This window comes from Solanum verrucosum, unplaced genomic scaffold (assembly GCF_900185275.1).
Source record: "Solanum verrucosum unplaced genomic scaffold, falcon-dt-bn FXZP01000049.1, whole genome shotgun sequence".
In the NCBI taxonomy this organism is placed as follows: domain Eukaryota; kingdom Viridiplantae; phylum Streptophyta; class Magnoliopsida; order Solanales; family Solanaceae; genus Solanum; species Solanum verrucosum.
This window is the reverse complement of record NW_026020221.1, coordinates 9,332,102-9,358,656: the sequence shown is the minus strand read 5'-3', so window position 1 is coordinate 9,358,656 and position 26,555 is coordinate 9,332,102. Positions and strand designations below refer to the sequence as shown.

The 26,555-nt window shown below is 32.1% G+C and overlaps 1 protein-coding gene and 1 long non-coding RNA gene across 2 annotated transcripts in view; one reads left to right on the top strand and one right to left on the bottom strand.

Moving 5' to 3' along the window:
* Positions 1–2,116: 2,116 nt before the first annotated feature.
* LOC125830992 (LOB domain-containing protein 1-like) overlaps positions 2,117–26,555 on the top strand; it is a 393,543-nt gene continuing 369,104 nt past the window's right edge. Inside the window, exons 1-2 of the mRNA XM_049510189.1 lie at positions 2,117–2,413; positions 3,048–3,405. Coding sequence (XP_049366146.1) covers positions 2,117–2,413; positions 3,048–3,395 — 645 coding nt within the window. The 3' untranslated portion in view covers positions 3,396–3,405. The remainder of the gene's footprint in view (positions 2,414–3,047; positions 3,406–26,555) is intronic.
* On the bottom strand, positions 13,246–13,950 carry LOC125831001 (uncharacterized). Its single transcript, XR_007443176.1, has 3 exons — positions 13,770–13,950; positions 13,583–13,669; positions 13,246–13,342 (listed from the first exon to the last, which is right to left on the bottom strand). It is a non-coding gene; the product is annotated as an uncharacterized LOC125831001 (long non-coding RNA).

The following is a 26,555-nucleotide window of genomic DNA, read 5'->3' as shown; positions in this document are numbered from 1 at the left end:
AACATGATCGAATATTAGGTAATAATTAATTATTTTATTTTTAAGAGAAAGAATCAAGAGAAATACATAATTAAATCAAATATAGTTAGGCTTGAGCCTTGAAGAAAAATAATCAAAGTTGGTTTATACAATAATAGAAAATTTTATACTAAATGATATCCATCACTTTTAGCATTTTGACATTTAGACGATCCACTTTTTAGACTAAGGTTGAGAGTTTGATCAATTCGATCTTAATAAATTTACTCCTAGTGTTTATAATAAATTAATAAACTTAAATTTAATAAAAAAAAAAATTAATACATATTTTATCGTTTGACTATAATTAACTAGTAAATATATTAGTATTTAAAAAGGTCTAGGAAGCAAGTGGTTATGAACATGTCTGCTTTCTAGATAATGATAATTTGATTATTTATTATGTATTTTTTTCATTTTAAATTATTTATTTTACTTTTTAAGTATATTATATATTTTTATATAAATATTATTATAAATTATAATAATTAACAACTTGAAATATTTAAAAAACATATGAACAAATTCGGTTGACTTTCGAAATTCTATTGATACCACAAAAATAGGACAAAGGATGTAATATATACTATTATGAAATAACATAAAAAGTACTATAAATCACAATAATTAACAACTTAAAATATTCAAAAATCATATAAAAAACTGAATGACTTATCAAAATATATTCATATTATATAAATTGAAATAAAAAAAATAACATTTATTAAATTCATACCGACATAGGCTCTTGTATATATAATGTTTATTTACAAGATATATACTTGATTTGCATTCACCAATAATATATTCAAAGCTAGTTTGGTGTGAGGTATAAGGTATAATAATTTCAGGATAAAATGTAGGACTATTTTATCCCATGTTTGATTGGAGTTATTTAGGTAGTCATGTATTAGTTATTCCATCATTTTTGTTATAATGATGGAATAAATTATCTCATATACATGATGAAATAACTAAGATCAATTATCCTCAAATAATTTATTCCCAACTAAACAGCCCTTAGCGTTAGATAAGACCATGAATACGTTTTTGTCATATCCATTCTTCAAAGTTGCATTAATTAGTCGTTCAAAAACATTGCAGTCTTTTGCTCCTTAATTAATGCTTCTAACAATCTTATTAGGATAAGATTAAGTTATTTGTCCTAATTTTAACCATTACCCATGTTTCATAGTTCAAAATGATTGTTAGAAGTTTAGTGTTTTTTATTTAAAAATACGTCACCCAATGGCATAGGATGAGGTCATTATTCCTCAAAATATTTTTTAAGTGTTTGGTCACACAAACTTGTCTAAAATTTACTTTTGGGAAAGAAAAATGTTCAATTATACTTTTTTCTAAAAAGTCTTTCTTTGGAACAATTCCAAAATTCCATAAAACAGTCACCACCCAAACACATCTTTATTATTATAATAAATCTGCATTATCAGTGTAATTTAATCAGCTATAATAGGTTATCATTTTATTTTTCGAATTACTACATATCAAAATTTATATGAAAATTAATATATTAGTATAGCATATAGGTCAACTTAACTAGATAATAATTTTTTAAAAATACACAAAAATTAAATAAATTCTTCTCAATTATATTTATTTTAAAACTAACTTAGCTTATATAAATTACAACAATAATCATACTTCAATCCCAAATAAATTAATGCCAGCTGCATAAATACTCACTAACCATATTCCGTTAACTTATACATACATTAACAATATAAATTTTATTTATTTTAACCTGTTATACCGTATAACCGGCCTTTCAAAATTCTACAAACATTTACCTAAAATTATTTTAAAGATAACTTACCAATAAAAAAAAAAAAATCTACATTATCAATATATAAAAATTATTTTTTCCAAAAAATATTCAAAAGCCCAAAATAGTCCATGTGGGCCCGGCCCGGCCCGGCCGGCCCGAGGTGTTGTCTGTCCCTCCTATATATATTGTTAACACACCAAACTCTTAAATCACACCATAGTGTTCATTTTAGACTTCAAACATACACACACAGCAATATTTCACTACTTCCTATTCTCACCCCCCCCCACCCCACCCCCCCAACCAACAACCATGGAATGTAGTGATCACAAAACCACAACAACAATTTCTTCAATGAATTCATCATCATCAACGTTTGCTAGTACTATTTCTACCACTCCAACAAGTGGATTGTCACCTAAAAGTAGCATATTATTATCAACTCCTCCAATGAATATTGTTCTTTCTCCATGTGCTGCTTGTAAAATCCTTCGTAGGAGATGTGTTGAGAAATGTGTTTTGGCACCTTATTTTCCTCCCACTGACCCTCTTAAGTTCACCATTGCTCATAGAGTCTTTGGTGCTAGCAACATCATCAAATTATTGCAGGTAATTTGTCTTATTTTTGTACGTTTTGATTGGTATACTAGATCTTATTTTACATTCATATTCATTCATCTGTTTTCATATTCAATACATAATTAATTACATGTTTTTATTGTTAGTGTATTTTAACATGTTATAACAGACAAGTCGTATCACTATAAAAATTTATACACGTGGTCAAGATCTATAAAAGTTGATCACTTTTAATATTTATCATGTGTTGTTAAAGATATGTGAACATAGATATATACAACTAAATATTAATTTCTTGTTATTAGTTAGTGGTCTTGGATGTTAGGCCAATTTTTTTTAGCAAATAATGCTTACTTTTAGTTGTTCATTTTGTTTTCTTTGACTTAATTTTAGGTGTAGTGCGACTTCTTAGTCCCCTAAATTTATATTTTTTCAAACTTTCCCTTTATTAATTGTACCTTCTTTTTTAAGTTCAATCTTTAGACCCTAACAAAACTTCAAACATGAAAAAAAATTGTGGCTTGACATTAATTTTCATCCCTCATTATAAATTCAATATTTTGTTTATTGTATTACACGTTACATAAATGGTGATAGTTATAATAAGACAGGCAACATAACCTGCTACAATATGTAACATTATATATCGTCTAAATAATTTCAGGAGCTTCCAGAGGAACAAAGAGTGGACGCGGTGAATAGTATGGTGTATGAAGCAAATGCAAGAATAAGAGATCCAGTTTATGGTTGTGCTGGTGCAATTTGTCAATTACAAAAACAAATAAGTGAACTCCAAGCAGAATTTGCAAAAGCACAAGCAGAAATTTTGAATTTAAAGTGTCAAAATTCAAATTTATTGGCCTTAGTTTGCATGGAAGTATCAGAAAATAGCAGCAGCAGCTTATTATTATCTTCAGATCATATTAATGATTATGAAAATAATAATGATAATACTAGCATGTTTTTGGAAGACAACAATTTATATGGAGCGTGGGAACCACTTTGGACATGATTAAAATAATGTTGTGGTCAAAATTAATTAGACATTTATAATTGTCCCCCAAGAAAAAAGGGGTAGAAAAAGTTAGTGATATATTTTTAGAAAATTTAATAAAAATATGTAATATCAAGGAATTGGACTTTTTGACGAAATCAGATGTAACTCATGAGAGACTTATTTTATTTGAAGAAGAATTATAATATTATAGAAGAATGTTTTACTACTTTAATTTCTTGATGATGAATATATTTCCTTAATTACTTGGATTTAATTAACTTAATTATTATACCTTGTGAATAATTTGTTTTAAATTATCAGTATACTTTGATATGTTATAGGAGTAGCAAGTAATTTGCCTTTATTTTAATTTAATTACTAGGTTATTTTTTTATATTATTAATGTATAAGTTAAACTTATCACGTTCAAAAAGAATGGTCCACTCACGACAATAAGAAGTAGTAGTTCAAATTCACATACCCTTAAAACAACTTGTAAATTTCTCGTGTTTATTTTTTTATATATTGAATCAGTTTAATAAAAAATAAGACTCTGTCACTAACTTCAATAGTTATTTTCATAGTTGTTTTTTTAATTCTCTTTTATTTTTTAGAAAGATACGTTGCCTTTGACTGGTTTAGGTAGGTTAAGTGGTTAACTATATAGACTTTAATTTATGGCTAGCTATGCTCTAAAGTTTTCCAAAAAAAAATAAAATCATTTTCTCGTTGAGATAATGTTGGAGAAAAAGGAAATTAAGTGGGTGGGTACGCATTTATTTATTTTAAAATAATAATTATATATATATATCCCCTTTAATGTGAAAATCATTTAGGAGCCGTTTGGTTACTGGTTAGAGTTATGTAGGTATTAGTTATGCATGTATTAGTTATGCAGGGTTTAGTTATGTAGGGTGGGTTTAGTAATGTTGGGTTTAATCATGTGGGTATTAGCTATGCGGATATTAGTTATGTAGGTATTATTTAGTTATGTAGAGATTACAATACATAAATTATTAACTATTAAATATTAAATTTGTTATAAATTATTAATATATATTATTTACAAAATAATAATACATGCTAATAAAATATGGAATATATTGAATAATATATAATGCTAATATTTGATTAGCATATGTACCATCAAAAAATATACAATCAAATTTCTAATATTAAAAAAATATTTATATTTGCATAAATAAATAAAAACGGTGAGTATATAAAAAGAAATGAAAATGGTCTATGTATAAAAAGAAATAAAAACAACAAACGTAGAGAGGAAAATAGTAAAGTTTCCAATTAAATAAAATAAAATAAATTAAAAGAAATGAAAATGGTCTATATAGAAAAAGAAATAAAAACAACAAACGTATATAGGAAAACAGTAAAGTTTCTAATTAAAAAAAATAAAAAAAATTAATAGGGTAAATATGTAATTTGTTATTTTAATACATGTATAACTAATACTCACATAACTTATTCCATCTTCTACCTGCATAACTTTATACATAGATTCCCTCATAAGTTATATTGGTATTAATTATGTAGAACTACAAAAAATGTAACCAAACACCGTATAAATTAATACATGAATAACTTTTATACAACATTTAAATTATTACCAACCAAACATGGTATAGGTTATGTTGACTTATATACCTAATACAAAACTTTTACCAAACATAGTAAGATTAATACAACTTTCTATACCTGAATAAGATGTCTCTTAAATAGTAACCAAATGACCCCTTAGAAGTATAAGGCATATTTTTGAAGCGCAGAACAATTATGGACAACTTTTTGAAAGAAAAAAAGAGGATTACTATTAACAAGACAATTGTATTATGCCTTATTTTAGAAAAAAAAACATATTATCTTATACTTATTTTTGCACAAAGATTTATACACGTTTAACTCACATCTCTATTTCATTGTCTTTAAATTTCAACACTAATCACTCGTTATAACTTATATATATTAAAGGTGGGGGAGTTTTTTTTTTTTTTTTTTTAATTTTATTTTTTAAATGGGGAGAGATTACAATGCGGAGAATTGAATCCTCACCAACAAGGTGGAGTTCACGTAGCCAACCAACTGAACTATTATGATTCTCCAAGCTGGAGGAGTTTCATACATCGTTTTAGGTAAATAAATTTTTTACACTATCAAATCACGTTTACCTGTTATGATAAGTATTTTATCTTATTTTTAAAATTAAATACCTAGCTCATATTTTACTTTACTTTACTCTATATTATAAATGGGAATGTGAGGAGCTTGGGGTCATGCTAGCTACTTACATAGTAATTTGTGGAATGTTTGTAACTATTTTAAAATGTTTTATTTTGTGCTTTAATGATAAACTATCTGATCATTTTCACTATTTGTATTAATTATACGAAAAATTTTATTATAAATAATAATAATTAATAATTTAAAATATTTTAAAAACATATAAAATTTGATTAACTCACAAAATTCTATATTGTTCGCTAAATGTTACAGCCTCGTGCATAACCAGAAGTTAGTAAACGAAATTGTCTTACTTTTAAGTTTTAATTAATTGATAACAGAAAATACAAAGTATCAATATTTGTGGTAAATTAAAATAGTAAGTGTTTATTCATTCTTATTAAAACATTACGAGTTTCAGTCGTAACAACAAAGTTTTTTTAATAGAAAATACTTTACTCTCAAATAAAATTTATTGATGATAATCTAATTAAGTTAGTCAGATTTTAAAACAAATAGCATACGCAGCATATTACAAAAAATATTTAAATACAAGACAATAGACACTATGATATATAGGGGTGTACAAAATCGAACCGATAATTGAATCAAATCGAAAAAAAACTCGATTAGTTGTTTGGTTTGACTTGATTTGGTATTGAAAAAAAAATCCGACTATATTTGGGTTGGGTTGGTTTTAACTAAAAAAACTAACCTGAGACCAAACCAACCCGACATTATATATACATATATAATTTTAAAATTTTATTTTATACATAAAAATATTTACTTTGATATAATTTTTAAATATTTCATACTTTTTCATAGTTTTTATCTTTAAATATATTATTTCAAATTTGAAACTTAGAATTCTGAATATTCCAGTAAAGATTATAGTCCACAAATGTTAGTAATTATAATAAAGCTTAAATCAAATCAAATTAATACTAATGCAAAAAGAAAATCAATTCAACACTAAGGAATGACAATAATATTGAATATTTGTTCTTTAGTTTTACATTGGTTTTGACAATTAAAATACATAATCTAATTTTAATTTTCTTTAATATTTTGTCATGTAACTAATGCTTATTAAACTTATTTTAGCATGATTTAGTACTTTTAAATTATGATCATTTTTCATTATGACTTGTTAATTTGCAATATTTGTTTTACGCGATTTCATTATTATTATTTTTGTTGGATATTTTAGTGTCATTAATCATATCATATTGTGTTATTTTTTTAAGAAACACCTTAGATAGTTGTATTTTGGTAGGACTAAAGAAATATTTGAAGTACAAGTAAATTATATGTTTGTATGAATACTTTACCGGAAAAATTCGAAACAACCTGAAAAATCAAAAAAACACAAAAAAAACTCGAGGTTGAAAAATCCGAGTTTTGTTGGTTTGGTTTGGTTTATAAATTTAAAAATTCGACACAAATAACTTAATTTGATATTTGTAAAACCCGAATTAACCCGATCATACACCCCTAAATTTGTATGATATATTTTGGACATGTCATTTTCGTGGAAGCTGCTTCTTCTTGTAATGGAATAATCAAAACCTTTTTGTACTTTATTGAGACTTGGACCTTTTCATTAATTCTACTTTATTTATTATATATATGCCCCCCTATTTCACTTATACACTGCACCATGAATTATTCAATAATTAAACACCATAAAAAGTTTCAAATGTAGACAATATATTCTAAAATCATGTTTGAAACTTTCTTTTTTGCTAATTTGACATTCAAAGTTTTTAACCTTTTTTTTTTTTTTTTTTTTGGAAAGTTGCGGAGTTAAAATTTTCACTAAAAGGATTTAAATTATGAAAAAGTAAACATATTGCAACGAGTGTAACTATTACAACATCTACTATATTTATACATAAAAAATGTCAATACACATGAAATATACTTGAACTGATCGATTTATATTATGTCATGTAAGATGCATATTATATCATATATAGGATGTGCAAGTCTACTTGTGCACATTGAAATTAAAATTAAAGGGAAAAAATAACAAATAAAGCTAAGTTAAGAAGAACGTTTATGTATTATGCCTTCCACACGGAGATAATAATAATAATCCCAAATTCAATGCATGACAATTTGGTGGGAGAAAAGTAATCATCCCTTAAGTGACTTTCACCTGAAAATATTTAATGTCTCAAATCCAAATTTGATAGAAGAAAATGATGCAAGTACTTGTAAATTTAATGTGAAATTTTCCAATATACAAATTTAAGAAGACTAATACTTCTATATAGAAGTCTTCATTGATTATATTTGATCATTATCAAAGACTTGATGAATTCACTAATTTTCCACAAGTTGGAATCATTCCAACAGTTTCATTAAACATAAAAAAAATGTCTTTAATGAAAGTTACAATTAAAGTCTTGCCTAAATTAACTTGTTTTACAAGAATCATTTGATAATGAAATGTGAATTTGTTTAAATTAATCCAAAAGTTAAACTTTACCTAACTCTCTAATAATTTTGAGTGTGTAACTTATATGTACTGACAGTTACATTATCAGATTACTTAAAAGCTAATTACAAGCTAGTAATATTATTACATGGAAATAATAGATCGAAAACTTATAAAGTATGATAATATATAACGGATACAAATTAGAAGGACTTCGTCTCAATAACACTGTAACTAGTGTCAAATGAGCCCTTACATTTGTTGAAATAGCTAGTTATTTTCCACCATGCATGTTAGAATTATAAGGTAGAAACAATAGATCAATGTGACTTGACTAGACTAGACTAGACTAGACTAGACTAAAGATTATAGTACTTTGAGGGCATGTCCAGGTCTTAATTCCAAGAATCAACAAATTTATGCATGATGAGTGAGTCTTGAGACCCAACATGGATCGTGGTGCAATGGTGAGACTGTTTCATTTTTAATAGAGGTCTCAGGTTTAAGTTCTGGGTATGGACAAAATTCCATTGGGAGCCAGGGGTGGACCCATGTGAGTTCCAGGGGGTTCACCCGAACCACCTCGGCAAAAAATTACAATGTATATATAAGGTAATTTTTTTGTATTTTTGTAGATATATATATATATATATATATATATATATATATTGAACCTCCTCAATAACAAGGAGAAACTAATGGTGCAGTGGCAAGTCCCCTGAAATTAAGATTCATGTCACCAGTTTGAATCCCTGTGATATCGTTTTATTTTTTTCTTTCTTAGTTTCAATTTTTTTTTAATTTTAAAAAAGTGCTAAAAGTGTGATTTTAAACCCAAAAGAATTCAAGGGTCTCATTTCTAAAGGCTTATTTACACGTTTATACTTTTATTTTTCGAACCCCTTGAACGAAAATCCTAGGTCCGCCACTGTTGGGAACGACACCCCCGAATGGGCCCTATAGTGTACGGTTTAGATTTAGTCTGTGCTTCAATATAGGCTCCAGATATCGAGTGGAAACAAAAAAAAAAGAGTAAGTCTTGAAAATTGTCATAGTATATTTCATGCTAATTTGAGAATTGTCATAGTAATGCTTTCTTTTTTTTTCTAAAACATTCTATGTTAAACCATTTTTTTCCAAACCTTCACACAAGTTTCTCATAAGCTTCGTTTCTTTTCTTTTCTTTTTTGTTTGTTTGTTAGGTATCTCTAAATATTTTGTTTACTTCAAATAAAGGATTTTACGAACTTTAAATACCATATTATATTTTGTAACAAAAGTCAAGTGAAATAAAAGAAATAAAACACAGGAATAAATGATACTCCTTCAGTCCTTCCCTGTCATGTCGGACGTGTGTATCTATTTGTTCAATTATATACAAATGAAAGTGTCTATTTGTGCAAATCCAAAATTAAAGGTCATAAATGTAAAATGAAACCAAATTAAAGGATACATTTATATATTGTATCTTTTATATTTTGATTTAAAAATCATTTAAGTTTAATTTTAAAAAACTATTTATTTCCGGTCAATCCAAACGGGCTTTAAGAATTATCTTAAATTTTCCATTGGTGTGCTCTGAAAAGAAGGAGCAAAGGCGGAAAAGGAGACAGGTCGTTGGACATGCCCTTAGCCTCTTGAGTTTGGAAATTGTGTCAGATGAATGATATGAGTTTTCAGAATCCAATGGAACCTAAGTCAAACTATGTAAACTTTGGCAAATATGGAGAAATTGTTTTGGCCAGAAAATTTGGCAGAATTTGGCTAGAATGGTAAAATAACATATTTCAAAATGTTATTTTACTTTTTAAAATATTTTTACCCTTTTAACTTTAATATTTTTTAATTAAAAAATGGAAAAAAATCAGTTTATTTTAAAATAAAAAGAATATTATAAACTTTTTAAAATTCTGGTCAAATTTTCTGGCGATTTAGCATTACCCAAATATATAGTATATATTTTCATCAAACCATGTTCAAGAATAAATATAATGTTCTTTAACTTATAATGGTAAAAGAATTAAGTAAAATAAAATTCAAAGAGATTTACTAAAGACAAATATAGCAGCAGAATGTCAACCATAGTACATGTTATAGGACAAAATTTATTTCTGATTGCTAGAATAATAGAGTTACAAGTAGAATTAAATATGAGAACTTCTAGAAATTCTATTTCCACAAAGTTTTCTTCCTGTTCATATTTCATATTTTTCAACATATAAATGCAGTTAATAGCAGTCTTTTTCATTTGAATAGACCTATATATAATAATATAATTAAATTGCAAATAACTATATGTCATTAATTAACAACTAGAAAAAAGGTTTAATGGGAACAAGAAGACTTATATCTTGTTTGGAAAATCTGCCTATCTTGCTCCATAAATCTTGTTTTGGGAGTGAACACAAAATTACTACTATCATGTCGTAGAATTCATTATTCAAGGGTGTGATCGAATGATCGGATATAGTTTTTTAAGATAAGTGTTTAAATTTCAGTCCAAATAGATAATATTAATTGATTTGTTTTGATCTATTTTAATTTTGATAGATAAAACTTACGATATTTATGTTAATAGTAAATAATACGTATTTAATGTAAAATAATTGAGATATACACAAATAAATCGGACACTAATGTGATCTGTCATTGGTGGCATTGAGTCAGCTAAAGTCAAATAGTTGTAGAAGTCTTTCATATGTTGACTTTTAAGTTTTTCTTGAAACTTATAATTTAATTTAATTGTGTATATGACAGTCTTTTAATTTGTCACTATTCCTAATCTATTTATGCCCTTTTGTTTTATTTGTTTTGTCCACCTTACTGACCAAAGCATTACCACCTGCCTCACCCATATAATTATATTAAAAAATATATATATCACATAAAATAATATTTTCGTTTTACCTTTTTTATATTATTCAAAATTCATTAACTCAATTATTTCCTAGGATCCCATAAAATGAGAAATATTTTTTATATCAAAAGTTTCTTTATTTGGGTGGATAGATCTCATCAATTCGATCACTTTTTTATGATATGTTTTGATTTTCTTCACTTAGAGACAAGGGCAAATATATGATATTAAAATAAGTGTAATATTGTAATTTTACAGGTCATCTAAAAGTTTACTGTTTCAAATGGCATAATGCGTAGTATTACATACATAATTAATATTTAAATTTGATCTCAATTGACAAGTAAATATTTCAACTTTTAAGTATGTATATTTATACACTTCAACATGTTTTTATTGTGTCAGTTGAACATTTTAACTTACAAAATGATTATCTAGACACCTTCAAAATTTATGTATTACACATTAGCGTTGGGTGTTCACGATACACAGTGATAATGGATTGAAATGTTTAGTAGTTGAGATCAAATTGAAATATCCAATTGTGCACTCCCAAAATTGAAATACTTGTTTGTCAACTGACACCAAATTTAAGTATTTATTTATATATTACGCGATTTCACACAAGTGCTTAAAAAAGACTAGTCTATAACTTTATACTAGTGAACTTAAAATAAAATAAAATAAAAACTAGATCTCAAATATCCTATTCTTAATGTTAATGGTTTTCTAGCTAGGTCAGAAAACAAACCCCATTAAAATTTCTAATAGTGTCAACTAATAATAATACGTCAAAGTCAAACTATCTTCTGATTTCTAAACATTAAATTTATATAGTATTTTAAGAAATTATATTCTTTTTCTACTTTTATATATTACTAATACTTATTCTTTTTCCACTATGTAACATGCTGAAGATACGTTCGAACACAATAAATAAATTAGCCAGATGAAATCATTGGGGAGTTATTTTTATTAAGCATGTTTTAATTCTTAATTAATCATATAATCTAGAAGATTGTATTGTTTGTCTGCACTTTATTTTTTTTCAAACTTCTTAAACATTTTTATTAAACCTCTCTTTACTAACAGGACACTTGGCGTGGGAATTTTATTTTATTTTTTTTAAAAAAATAATAATTTAGTGATCCTAAAATATTCTTTATTTTACTTGTGTTTTTTCTTTATGTAAATGTTATGTTTACCAAGTTTGGCATGGTTTTAATTTTATGTGATTAGTTAAGTAGGGCTGCATATCGGTCGGTTCGGTTCGGTTTTGAACATTATCGGTTTTGCTTATCGGTTATCGGTTTGTAGATTAGCTAAACCGTTAAAGAACCATTAAGTTATCGGTTAATCGGTTATCGGTTAATCGGTTATCGATCCTTATCGGTTCGGTTATCGGGTTAACCATTAACATATCACACAATTTTTTAAAATAAAAAATCACATGAAGAATTGAAGGAAATATAATTAAACTAATCAACTCCATGTAATTATTTACTACAGACTGCAATTTGCAATCAGAAAACTGGAAACACGAACGAAACAGAGGCAAAACGTTTTCTTTTTAAGGCTGTCACCTCTACTTGGTTTATGAGGGCAGCAGACCAAGAAACAAGTTCAATGTCATTTCCATCCAATACTAATTCATACTTAACTTTTTCAGAACGGACAACTGTAACCCCATCAAGCATATCGACTTTCCTCATCTGATACAGTGATGGCAAAGAAGTTAGTTCCTTTACTAACATGCAGTAACATCTCAAAGGTGGACTTCTGTCCATCAAGAAAATTTGTGACAGACACATATCATGGAAAGCATTTTAAGCATCATAACATTATTCAAACAATAAATGTTATAGACTACTGCAAAGTGATCCCCATAGTATGGTGACAAAACTAGACTCAAGGAAGCAATTTAATTCCAACAATATAGCAAAATATTACAAACACTTAGCAGCAGAAGAAATTAAAAGAGCACATCAACCCATCAAAGGCTGAATAAAACAGCAGCACTACAAGCTGCAAGCCAGCAACATTGCAGAATGCAGCACAACATTCACTGCCAGTCTGTCACAGCCCACACAGGCACAAATAGAATTTCAAAAATTTAAAATAGCAGTCACACAACCTGAAAATTTAAGTCCAAACATAGTACTAAAAGTTCACGTTCAAGTAAACAAAATAATAACTAGTCATCAATCCTTAAGAGTTGACGATTCTGGTTCCTATTTTCCAAACAACGCTTAACATGCTTCCTTAAGGAGGCAATCCCAATTTTGTGTGAATGGTAATAAGTAACACGGCCACAATGAACACATTTTACTGTCCACGATCCATCTTCTTTTTCTTCAAGCTTTTCATAGTGATTCCAAACAGGTGATCGAGCATTAGAATCATGAAGTCGAGGCATGATGAAATCTGATTGACAAAGAAACAGAGAAAGTATTAGATACTTTGATGGCAAAAAATGAAAGAAAAGTTAAGATAAATTGATGAAGAACACCAAGTTCTACATGGAGCTTGTTTTGCACAAGTATTTTGTATTAACCATAATTTAACACTCATTAGTCATCAAAAAAGAGAAGTCAATCATAAATCAGACATAAAGATAAGATAACACATGTATATAAAAATCCACCTCAATAGTGAGACATCTACCTTCCTTCTCCTTTAGTAGAGTTAGTGAAGGAAACCTCCAATTTTACATGTCATCAATGCAAAGTTCTTTTCCAAGTTTAGCCAAATCTAAAGAGAAATACGATAACAAGTCAAGGCTCAAGGCTTAAACAATAAAAATATTAAATAAACTATTCACAATTTTACATCAATGAGGTTCTTTTCTTACCTTCTTCAAGTTGCTCAAGAAAATCTAAATCTTCCTCAATACTTATGGGTTGTGGCTCACTCCGAAGCCAATCTTGAAGGCACACTAGAGCTTGTACCAATTTAGGAGTTTAATGAACTCCTAAATGAATCAAGTATGCGCCCTCCAGTACTAAAAGCACATTCAGACGCCACACTTGAAACGGGAATCGCCAACACATTACGAGCCATCTCAGAAAGAAGTGGAAATCTAGGTGAGTTAACTTTCCACCAAAGCAATACATCAAAATCTGATTTTCCAACTTCAATTTCTTCATCAAGATATTTAACTAATTCTGACTTTGAACTTGCTCCTCCCCTTTGAGATGTATGTTTTTGTAATTCCTCAAAAAAAATTCCCAAGCCTCTTACAGAGCTTGAATCAGAAGTATCCACCTCAGTTGAAGAACATTGACCATTTTTATCATTTGAAATATGCTTTGTATACTCATTAAACAAAGATTCCATGTACGTTCGCACACTAATTTCTACAGCAGCCCCCTTTTCTCCAAACATCTTCTTAAGTGCAAAGCCAAGAGTGCTAAATTTGTGACGAGGATCCAAAACACATGGTATGAAAACCATCTTATTCATTTTTTCAGTATCACCCCAATATTTGTCAAATTTCTCCTTCATATTTTCTGCCATTTTAGCCAAAACATGATCTTCATTTGATATCAATTGATTCAAGTAAACACCAACTTGACAAATTTCAAGAAAATGCAGATTTGATGTAACATATCGTGATCCAGATATCTTCAAAGTAAGATTAAAAAACATTTCAAGAAATTTTGTAATTCTCTTTACGCCCTCCCAATCACTACTCAAAAGTGTACCTGTAGAATTTTTATCCACAATATCAACAAACTTAAGATGTAGTGCCAAGCCAATATCACGATCGGCGTACTCTACAATTGCACCTTCATATTCAATAACCCGATTCAACATCATGTAGGTGGAATTCCACCTTGTAGGAACATCCAAGCATAAAGACTTTTTAGCAAGATTTTCATCTTCACAACATTCTTGAAACTTTTTCCACCTAGCAGGAGATTGCCTGATGTATCTTACTGCTTGCCTAACCCGTTCAATACACACATTTGCTTCTTTTGTACCGTCTTGAACAATAAGATTTACAATATGAGCCATACACCTTATATGAAGGTGACTACCACCCATTAGGTTGGTCCCCCATTTAGTTAGTTGCTTAGACAACTCAGTTATTGCCACACTATTTGAACTAGTATTATCAACTGTAACAGTGAAAATTTGATGCAATCCCCACTCATGTAAGCACTTACTAATAGACTTTCCAAGATCTTCACCTCTATGACTAGAGATTGGACAAAAATTGATAATTCGTTTATGCAAAGTCCAATTCTTATCAATCCAATGAGCAGTAATGACCATATAATTGATTTTTTGAATGGAAGTCCAAGTATCCGTGGTTAAAGACACCCTTTGTTGTGTTTCCTTAAAAACAGCCATCAACTTATGTTTTTCTTCATAAAAAAGATCAAAACAATCACGAGTCACAGTGGTACGGGAAGGAATGTGGAAACAAGGTTGTGCTACTTTCATAAATTGTTTAAAACCTTCCTTTTCAACAAATCTGAAAGGAAGTTCATCAATAATTACCATACGACACAAGGCCTTTCTACACTCTTCCTGGTCAAATTTCCATGGAACAACAACTACATCACCCTTGTTACCCCCTATTATTGGTTGAAATGCTAATTTTGATTGTTTAATATCAATATTATAAGGCATCTTTGGGCATTTGGCAATATGAGTAAGCATTGACGTCGTACCATGTTCTTTTGTGTCAGCAAAATACTCTTTCTTACAGTAGTTGCAAACACCTTTTTCACTTCCATCAGAATCAGTTTTACGAGAAAAATGATCCCATGCACGAGATCTTTTTTTCCTTCCTTTCTTTACTTGGGACTCAACAGATTGACTTTGACCTATTGCATTTGAATTAGAAGCTCCACTTTCACCAACAACCTTATCAATTATTATATTTTCAGCCATGATACTTTCACCAAAAACTGTGAAAAAATATAAAATAATCGTTTATTGAACTATTTTTTATAAGAGGTCGATGAAGCAATGAACTATTAAAGCCTTGAAGGAACTAAACAAAGAGTAATTAGTTTTTCTTTCTTTCTTGTACATAGACTTGGCGCAGAACTGTACAAGGGGCTTCAAAGGTCTTCATTGAGAAGCATTACAATCGGCATAGGCGTCTAATAAGTGATACAGAGTATTAGGTAAAGATTTGTTAAAACAAGGTTGGCTTTTTACTAACCTTGACTACATTGTATTCTTCCATCTATGGTAAGAAATAGTAACTACATTCTTTATTTATTTATTTTCCTTGTCAAGCTGCTGCTTTTGATTTGTAGTGTGTAATCGTGTTTGTGTAATTTTGATAAAAGAATAAGAATTGCTGAATCACAGTATTGATTAAGTTGGTCTATGTTGTAGAACATAATGTTAGTGAAATTTCATCCTCCAGTAGAATTAATGTATCTGAACCCCAATTTGAGTCATGACAATAAACACATCACAGTATCACACAAAGCAGCAAGTCAGCAACTAAAAGACAAGTACAAGCAAATGAGCCAAAGTGCCAAACAAACCAAATGCCATTTCAAATAAAACAGTAATGTCTATTTAACTATTTCAATTGTAGTTTTCTCATTATTCAAATCTAAAATGTCGTGAAATTAAAGTGCAGCCACAATCATTTTCTCATAAATCAAATCCAAACATCACATTTCATAGTGAAATCTTGAAATTAAGTGAATTTAAAATTTTGAGACTTACTTGTGAGGCGTGAGCAGTGAGCGACTAAGAAGTGAGAACCTAAGACTGGAGAGCCGAGTAGGTCTGTGCAGAAGTCGTGAGAACTGAGAAGAGTGAGACTCGAAGTCTAGTCTCGAGCAGTCGAGCTTCTAACTTCTGAAATTTGAGCTTGTTCACCTATTAGACAACCAACAAATGACATTTAAAGGAGGAAATTTTAACACCAATGAAAAATAAGCTGCTACAAATGAACTGCACCATCCAAAAAAATGAAAATCATCCATTAGACCAGAATATAGTACTCAAATGCATTGAATATAGTCAATATTCTGTTCCTTCGTTTGAATCATGAAAATAGACACATGATGATAAATGGAACGAATAAAAAAATTGCAAGCTTGAGGTGTCAGACTGTCATCGTTAATCGTTACCTTGCAAGTTGCGTCCTTGCCTGAGTGACTACTCCCGTCGCCTTGCCGGACGCCTGAGACCTGAGTGAGAGTGACTGGAGTCAAGTCATCGCCTCGCATGAGTTTGGAAATTGGAGAAACTTTGGAGTTTCGAATTTTGAGAAACGAGAGGAGCAGTGAGAAGAGTTTCAACTTTCAAGTCCTAAAAATTAAAAACCCTAAGTCCCTAACAGAGAAATGAGAATTCTAAAATTAGAAATTAGGGAAAAAAATATAGCGGGCCTTATCGGGGTATCGGGTACCCCGAAATTTTTCCTTCCCAACTCGACCCCCGAACCGTTAATCCAATAAAAAAAATTAATGAACCGAGCCCCGAACCAATTACCCAATATCCCGACCTGTTAGCCCAATAAACCAAAAATTAGTTCGGGTTAATGGTTTGACCCGATTTTTGCACAGACCTACAGTTAAGAACTTACGTTTCTCAAATATACCCATATAATTTATTGTTCTATTTAATTTTTTGATTTACCACCCGGTTATCGGAGCCCACATTGGAGCCCGTTCAAATTTAAATCACTCTTTGCAGGAGGTGGAACTTTAGACCTCTGGTTAAGGATGAAATAATTTCGCGTAATGTTGCACCACAACCTTTCTTGGTTAATTTATGATTCTATTGGTAACAAGATTATTAATTCCATGGCTTGTAGAAAATAATAAATGTTAGTGCATCATAATTGGGAAGGAATGTGATGGCTTGATACGAATATTGTCTAAATTTAGGTATATTGTTGCAAATTTCAATAATGTTTTCAATGTTGAATAAAAATTATTGAAACTGATTGATGTTACTGAAAAGGTCACCATAACCAACAAAATCGAATTAATAGATTTGTCTGAACGTAAAACATGAGACTTTTTTTAAAAATAATAAAGGAGCTTGAGCTCCACCGAAATTGATTTTAGATATGAGATTGAAAAGGCAACATAAGGGCCCATTTGAATTGACTTAAAAAATTAGCTTTTAAGTCAAAAATAAAAAGTCAAACTGAAATGACTTTTAACTCAAAAAATAAAAAGTAGGAGGAGACCTACTTTTGGTTTTTGACTTATTTTAAGTCATTTTAAACTTATTTTAAGTCATTTTTGACTTATTTTAAGTTATTTTTATATTTGCCAAACACTTCCAGAAGTAAAAAACTGACTTAAAAGTAGGTTTGACCAACTTTTAAGCCAATCCAAACACCCTCAAAATATCCAATAATCTAATTCTTGAGCTTCTAAGATTACTAAAAAATAACGTTATTGGGGAAATTTTATAAAATACGAACAATGATGTGACCTAGTGGTCAATAAAATGGTTGAGAATCCTAAGATCTCAAGTTCAAAATTCAGCGGAGACAAAAAAACACTAAGTAATTTTTTCCATTTGTCATCACCTTGAGTTGTAACGCCCGGTTCCCGTCATTATAGAAAAGCCAACGGGAAAATTTTTTGGGCCGAAAAACTTTTTGGTAGTATTTTAAAATTCTCAACCTAGTCCAGATTTGGACGAAATCGGAGTCAGTGAGGTCTAGGGAAATCTGGTAACAAACGGGAGATCAAATTATGAATTTGATCATATGAGTAGATATCACAGACGTTAAGGAACCCATATGACTTTATGGAATAGAATTTGGGTGAGTAGAACTCCCGAAACTGATCTTAGCGTGAACGGGTATTTTCTGAGTGTCGTGTGATGAAGGTGTGTTATGAAATGAGGGTTTGGAACTATTAATTTGGTTCTTTGTTTTTGTGCAAGCCGCCATGGCGGGATTATTCCCGCCAGGGCGGAGCCGCTGTAGCTGGATTAGGTCCTCCATAGCGGGACAGATGCGACTTAAGTCGGAAATAAACCCAAAACGTTATTATTCTACAAGTTTCGACTTTGAGAGCTTAGGAACGAACCCATGTGTTTTCTTGATAGCTTTTCACCATTCTTGAGGCTAAAGGTAAGGTTTCACTCCCTAAATCCATTTTTCGATCCATAAAACTTAGTTTCTTGGGTAATTATTGATGGGGGAGGGTTTTGATATGAGATTTATGATGGAAAAAACCCTAATATGGGTATGGGGATCAATGGTTCGACCTAGGGTTGGTTTGATTGATTATAATCTGGGTATTTAGGTCTTGTTTATTGATCCTCACGTTTGTAGACCAAGAACAAACGGAAAAAATCTGGAAAGGGAAGAATCAATTTTCTGAGGGGATTCAAGCTTCGTTCGAGGTAGGTGATGGTTGTGATTTCATTTTTGTGTGATATATGTTTGTACTTGCTTTATTTTATTGCATGTATGTATGCGAACGTTGCATTATTGATCACACTAATCGTAAATGAGTATGAACGAATATATGTATGCCATGAATCACCTCTTAATTGTATGATTATGAGAATGTATATTGTGATTGTGATTGTGGTATGTTGAATGGAACGAGTGTCACGATCCGACACACTAACTTGGAACAAGTGTCACGATCCAGCACATTAATTGTTTGGGCATAGGTTCCGTGAGAGGACCAATGACTTGTTATACATATGCGTATTGTTGAGAATAAGGAATTATACATTGATCCTGAAATGATATTGATATTGTTATATGTTCGGTGTGTGCATGCTTATGATGATGTAATGACTTTCTTATATTGCACTTAGTGGGATAGCCGTGTGATCCTACTATTAAAGAAGAAGGAAGCTGACGATTGGAACATGTCCAACGAAGCTGACTGACGTATCTACAACAAGTGTTGATAAAGAAAGAACCTGATAATTGGACATGTCAAAGGAACAGGTCCAACGAAGCTGACTGACGAGTTTACAACACTGTTGTAGAATTAGAGTTGCACTAGGATTAGACTACTTATATCTATTAGGATTACATTATGATTAGGATTAGACTACGACTAGGATTATATTACGACTAGGATTAGATTATTTATAATTGCACTACTATTATTATTATAGTAGTAATAGGTATTGTAATAGGACTCTAAGTATAGTTAACTTAAGACTCTACAATTCTCTCCTATTTAAGGAGCTTGTAACTCAACATTATTTTCATCAATACAATCCTTGATTTCTCCATATCTACATGAGATTTATACATTGTATCAGAGCTTAAAGCTTTTCTGCAGTCTGAGTATTGATAAAAAAAAACACACGTTGCAATGAACACTTTCCCTTTGTTGAAGAAGAAAGAAGCTGACGATTGGAACATGTCAAAGGAACATGTCCAACGAAACTGACTAACATATCTACAACAAGTGTTGATGAAGAAGGAAGCTGATGATTGGAACATGTCAAAGGAATAGGTCTAACGAAGCTGACTGACAAGTTTACAACACTGCTGTAGAATTAGAGTCACATTAGGATTAGACTACTTATATCTATTAAGATTATATTACGATTAGGATTAGATTAGACTAGAATTAGATTATTTATAATGGCATTATTATTATTATTATTATTATTATTATTATTATTATTATTATTATTATTATTATTATAGTAGTAGTAGTAATATGTATTGTAGTAGGACTCTAAGTATAGTTAACTTAGGACTTTACAATTCTCTCCTATATAAGAAGCTTGTAACTCAACATTATTTTCATAAATACAATCCTTTATTTCTCCATATTTACGTGAGATTTCTACACCCACCAGTACACTATGGTTATGTACAGATACTGCACTTGCTCTCCAAGAAATGAGAATCCTCTTGCACATCATGAAGAGATTGATGAGAATGTGGAAGTTGAGAATGATGAGGATGTTGGACAAAAGGAAGAGGTGCAGGCTGAGACTACATGTATTCCTCCCTTAGACCTAGTGTTAGCTTAATAAATTATGTCATTCCTAAAAGGATTGGTTGGTCCTGGAGTTCTTCCTGCAATTTAGGCAACATAGGCTCCCGCCAATCCCCATATTTCTATCATTGTCCCCAATGTGGGTGGAATTGTAGGTACTGATGCTTTCTTTCGTCCCTTGTTAGGTCCCGTTATGACTGGTAATGAGCATGAGATGTTGACTAAGTTATTGAAATTGAAACCACATGTGTTTCATGGTTCTGAGAGTGAGGATGCCTATGAGTTCATTCTAGATTGTTATGAGAGGCTTCATAAGTTGGGATTTGTCCATCAACATGGAGTAGAGTTTGTAACTTTTCAACTTCAGGGCAAGGCTAAGTAGTGGTGGAGAGCTTATGTTGAATGCAAATCTTCAACTTTACCCCCACTCACTTAGACCCAGTTTCATGCTCTGTTCTTTGAAAAGTATGTGCCTCGTTCTTTGAGAGATCGTAAGAAGGTTAAGTTCATGGCTTTGGAGCAAAGTGGTATGTTTGTAGCTGCTTATGAGGCCAAGCTCCATGCTTTGTCTAAATATGCTACGCAATTGGTGACTACTGAGGAAGAAAGGATTCGTATATTTGTTAAGGGACTGAATTCTGAGTTACAGGTATTGTTTGTGCACATGACTTCTGCAGGAAAAAGTTTTAATGAGGTAATAGATTTTGTGAAGAAAGTGGAGGGGGTGAAGCAAGACGGTCAGGCCAAGGGATTGTCTAAGAAAGCTAAGAATGCAGGTAACTTTCAGGGTTCCTACTCCAGAGGTTCAGGTAGGCCAACACTTGTGGCCCGACCAATTCAATCCTTCAGGCCCGCTTCTACAGGTAATTACTCGGGAACTCCACTTCAGAATTTGATTCAGGATAGCCAGGGAGTCGCACCTTCGGCGAACAGCAGGCCATCTTTTGATCGCACTTGTTACAACTGTGGAGAACCTGGACATATGAGGAGAGATTTTCCCCACCTGCACATGAAGGATTCCGTGCAGCAGCAGACTAGAGCAGTGGTACCCACGGGAAATGGTAATAATGATCGAGGGCATCCACAAGGTGGGTGATGAGGAATCAGCGAGGCCGTGGAGGTCGGAAAGATGGTAACACAGGCAGAGGTTTAGTGCAGTCAGGCAGGGAAGTCGCCCATCATGATGACAGGGCTCAGTGTTATGCCTTTCCGGGCAAGATCGAGGCAGAGGCGCCTGATGCAGTGATCACATGTACTATTCTTGTATGTGACTGGATGGCTAATGTGTTATTTGATCCGGGTTCTACTTATTCTTATGTGTCCGTGCAATTTGCCACATAATTTGATATCATTTGTGATATACTTGATGCTCCCATCCATGTTTCTACCCCTGTTGAAGAGTCAGTCAAGTCACTCATGTCTATCGTGCTTATCCTATCTTGTTTATGAGTTTTCAGACTTAGGCTGATTTGGTGATTTTGGATATGACTGACTTTGATACAATCTTAGGCATGACTTGGTTGTCCCCCTATTATGCTGTGCTTAATGGTAATACAAAATCTGTGACTCTACAGATCCCTGGTAGGGAAATATTAGAGTGGGAAGGGGTGTACAAGCCTAAACCAACTAAAATCATATCCTTCATTAGGGCTAGGAAACTGGTGGGGCAGGTTTGTTTGACTTATTTGGATCACATTCGGGATATTGATGTTGAATTTTCCTCTATTGAGTCTATTCCCGTGGTATCAAAATTTAGAGAAGTGTTTCCTACTGATATGCCTGGTATGCCTCTGGATAAAGATATAGATTTTTGCATTGATTTGGAACCTGGTACTCGTCCCATTTCCATCCCTCCATATTGTATGGCTTCGACAGAATTAAGAGAGCTTAAGGCTCAAATCTAAGAGCTTCTTGATAAATGATTCATCCGTCCTAGTGTTTTCCCATGGGGTGCCCAGTTTTGTTTGTTAAGAAAAGGGATAGTAGTATGAGAATGTGCATAGACTATCGTCAATTGAATAGGGTTACCATTCGAAATAAGTATCCATTGCCATGGATAAATGATCTTTTTGACCAATTGCAGGGTGAATCAGTTTTCTCTAAGATTGATTTCAGGTCTGGTTATCATCAGTTAAAGATTAGGCTTGAGGATATACCAAAAATGACATTTAGGATCCATTATGGGCATTATGAGTTCCTAGTCATGTCGTTCGGGTTGAAAAATGTGCCTGTAGCTTTCATGAATTTGATGAATGGTGTGTTCAAACCCTTTCTTGACTCGTTTGTGATAGTGTTCATTGATGACATTCTGGTTTATTCGAAAAGTGAGGAAAAGCATGCCCACCATCTTTGTATTGTTATGTGTTCTTGGGAAACAAAAATTGTATGCAAAATATTCTAAGTGTGAATTTTAGTTTACTTCGATTTCCTTTTGGGGGCATGTAGTTTCAAAACAAGGGGTAATGGTAGATCCCCAAAAGATTGAAGCGGTTAGGAATTGAGTTTGGCCAAGTTCTGTGACTGAAATTAGGAGTTTTGTGGGGCTCGCTAGCTATTATCGTCGGTTTGGCAAAAACTTCGCTTCTATTACCACACACTTCACAAATTTGACCAAAACTGAGATACCATTTGAATGGACTGAAAAATGTGAGGAGAGTTTTCAAAAGCTCAAGACTCTTTTGACTACAACTCTTATTCTTGCACTACTGGTTGAAGGTAAAAATTTTATTATTTATTGTGATGCTTCACAATCAGGCTTAGGTGCGGTGTTGATGCACGATAAGAATGTCATAGCTTATGCATCGCAGCAGTTGAAGGTGCATGAAAGGAATTACCCAACACATGATTTGGAGTTGGCAGCGGTAGTGTTTGCTCTTAAGATCTGGCGGCATTATCTTTATGGAATCAAGTGTGAGGTATTTACTGACCACCGTAGCCTACAATATGTATTCACTTAAAATGATCTAAATTTGACACACCGAAGGTGGATAGAGTTACTCAAGGATTATGATGTGACCATCCAATACCATCCGGGTAAGGCTAATGTAGTGGCTGATGCACTAATTAAAAAAGCGGTGAGTATGGGTAGTTTAGCTTGCTTGCGTGTATCCAAGCAACCTTTAGCTAAATAAATTCAACATTTGGAGTCTAAGTTCATGTAGTTGGGCATCTCAGAAAAAGGTGAGGTGTTATCTAACATTGAAGTAAGGGACACTTTCATTGAGGAGATCAAGGCCAAACAATTTGAGGATGAACATTTGAAATAGCTCAGAAATAAAACAGTGTCTAGCAAGGCACAAGAGACCACTCTCGATGCGGGAGGTGTACTCAGTTTTAAAGGAAGGATTTGTGTTCCTAGAATGGGCAACTTGATCCAGAGTTTATTGATAGAATCCCATGGTTCAAGGTATTCCATACATCCGGGTGTGACTAAGATGTACCGAGATTTGAAGTGACTTTATTGGTGGACTGGCATGAAGAAAAATATAGCGGAGTTTGTGGCTAAGTGTCAAAATTGCCAACAAGTAAAATATGAACAACAAAGGCCTGCCGGTTTGCTTCAAAGAATGCCAATTCCGAAATGGAAGTGGGAAAGGATAGCTATGGATTTAATGGTTGGTCTTCCTAAGACATTAGGAAGGTCTGATTCTATTTGGGTAGTGGTTGACATACTAACTAAGTCAACCCATTTTATTCCAGTTAGAACAGATTATAATGCTCTGAAATTGGCTAAGGTGTATGTAAAAGAGATAGTAAGGTTGTACGGGGTGCCCCTTTCTATCATCTCAGACCATGGTACGCAGTTCACATCCAAGTTTTGAAGAAAATTATATGATGAATTGGGAACACAACTAACTTTTAGTACAACCTTCCATCCGCAGACGAATGGGCAGTCGAAGAGAACTATCCAAGTGTTAGAGGACATGTTAAGGGCATGCGTGATTGACTTTGGAGGTCATTGGGATAAGTTCCTTCCCTTGTGTGAGTTTTCCTGTAATAATAGTTACCACTCTAGCATTAATATGGCACCATTTGAAGCACTGTATGAGAGGGGATGTAGATCACCCATAGGATGGTTTGAGGCTGGAGATGTGAAACCTTTGGGGGTTGATTTAGTGAATGATGCTCAAGATAAAATGAAGAGTATTCAAGCTAAGCTTTTAGCAGCCCAAAGTAAACAGAAGAAGTATGCAGACCATAAGGTAAGAGACATGTCATTTCAGACTGGTGAGAATATTTTTCTTAAGGTATCACCTATGAAAAGGGTAATGAGATTCGGCAAGAAGGGCAAGCTTAGTCCCCAATACATTGCGCCATTTGAGGTTTTTGATTGTGTAGGGCCAGTGGCGTATATGTTGGCTTTGCCTCCTAACCTATCAGGAGTTCATTCGGTATTTCATGTGTCCATGTTGAAGAGGTATCATGGTGATGGGGAATACATCATAAAATAAGACTCAGTTGTGTTAGACAAGAACCTTTAGTATAAGGAAGAACCGGTTGCAATTCTTGATCGTGATGTTCAGAAGCTGAGGACCAAAGAGATTAAGTCCATGAAAGTTCAATGGAAGCATAGTTCGGTTGAGAAAGCCACTTTGGAAACCGAGAAGGACATATGAGACAAGTATCCATAGTTGTTCGTCGATTCAGGTACTACTCCACTCTTGCTTTAGCATGTTTTTCCTAGTTTATAACTCGGGGACGAGTGATGGGTATATTGGTATCTATTGTAACGACCGGTTCCCATCGTTATAAAAAATCCAACAAGGAAAAATTTTGGACACGAAAACTTTTTGCTAGTATTTTGAAATTCCCAACCTAGTTCAGATTTGGACAAAATCGAAGTCAGTGAGGTCTAGGGAAATCTGATAACAAATGGAAGATCAAATTATGAATTTGAACATATGAGTAGATAGCTAAGACGTTAAGGAACCCGTACGACATTACAGAATCGAATTTGGGCGAGTAGAACTCTCGAAAATGATCTTAGCGTGAACAGGTATTTTCTGAGTGTCTGGGATGAAGGTGTGTTGTGAAATGGGGGTTTGGAACTCCTAATTTAGCTCTCTGTTTCCGTGAAAGCTATCATGGTGGGATTATTCACGCCAGGGCGGGGCCGCTGTAGTGGGATTGGGGCCGCCATAGCAGGGCAGACACGACTTAAGTCAGAAATAAACCCAAAACATCATTATTCTGCAAGTTTTGACTTTGAGAGCTAAGGAACGAACTTAGGTGTTTCCTTGACGGCTTTTCACCATTCTTGAGGGTAAAGGTAAGGTTTTCATTCCCCAAATCTATTTTTCGATTAGTAGAACTTAGTTTCTTGGGTAATTATCGATGGGGAGGATTTTGATCTGAGATTTATGGTGGAAAAAGCCCTAATATGGGTATGGGGATCAAGGGTTCGACCTAGGGTTGGTTTGGTTGATTATAATCTGGGTATTTAGTTCTTGTTTATTGATCCTCGCGTTATATTGATTGTTTGTAAACCAAGAACAAGCGGAATGACTCCAGAAAGGGAAGAATCAAGTTTCTTAGGAGATTCAAGCTTTGTTTGAGGTAGGTGATGGTTGTGATTTCATGTTTGTGTGATATATGTTTGTACTTGCTTCATTATATTGCATGCATGTATGCGAACATTGCATTATTGATCACACTAATCGTAAATGAGTATGAACGAATATATATGCCATGAATCACCTCTTAAT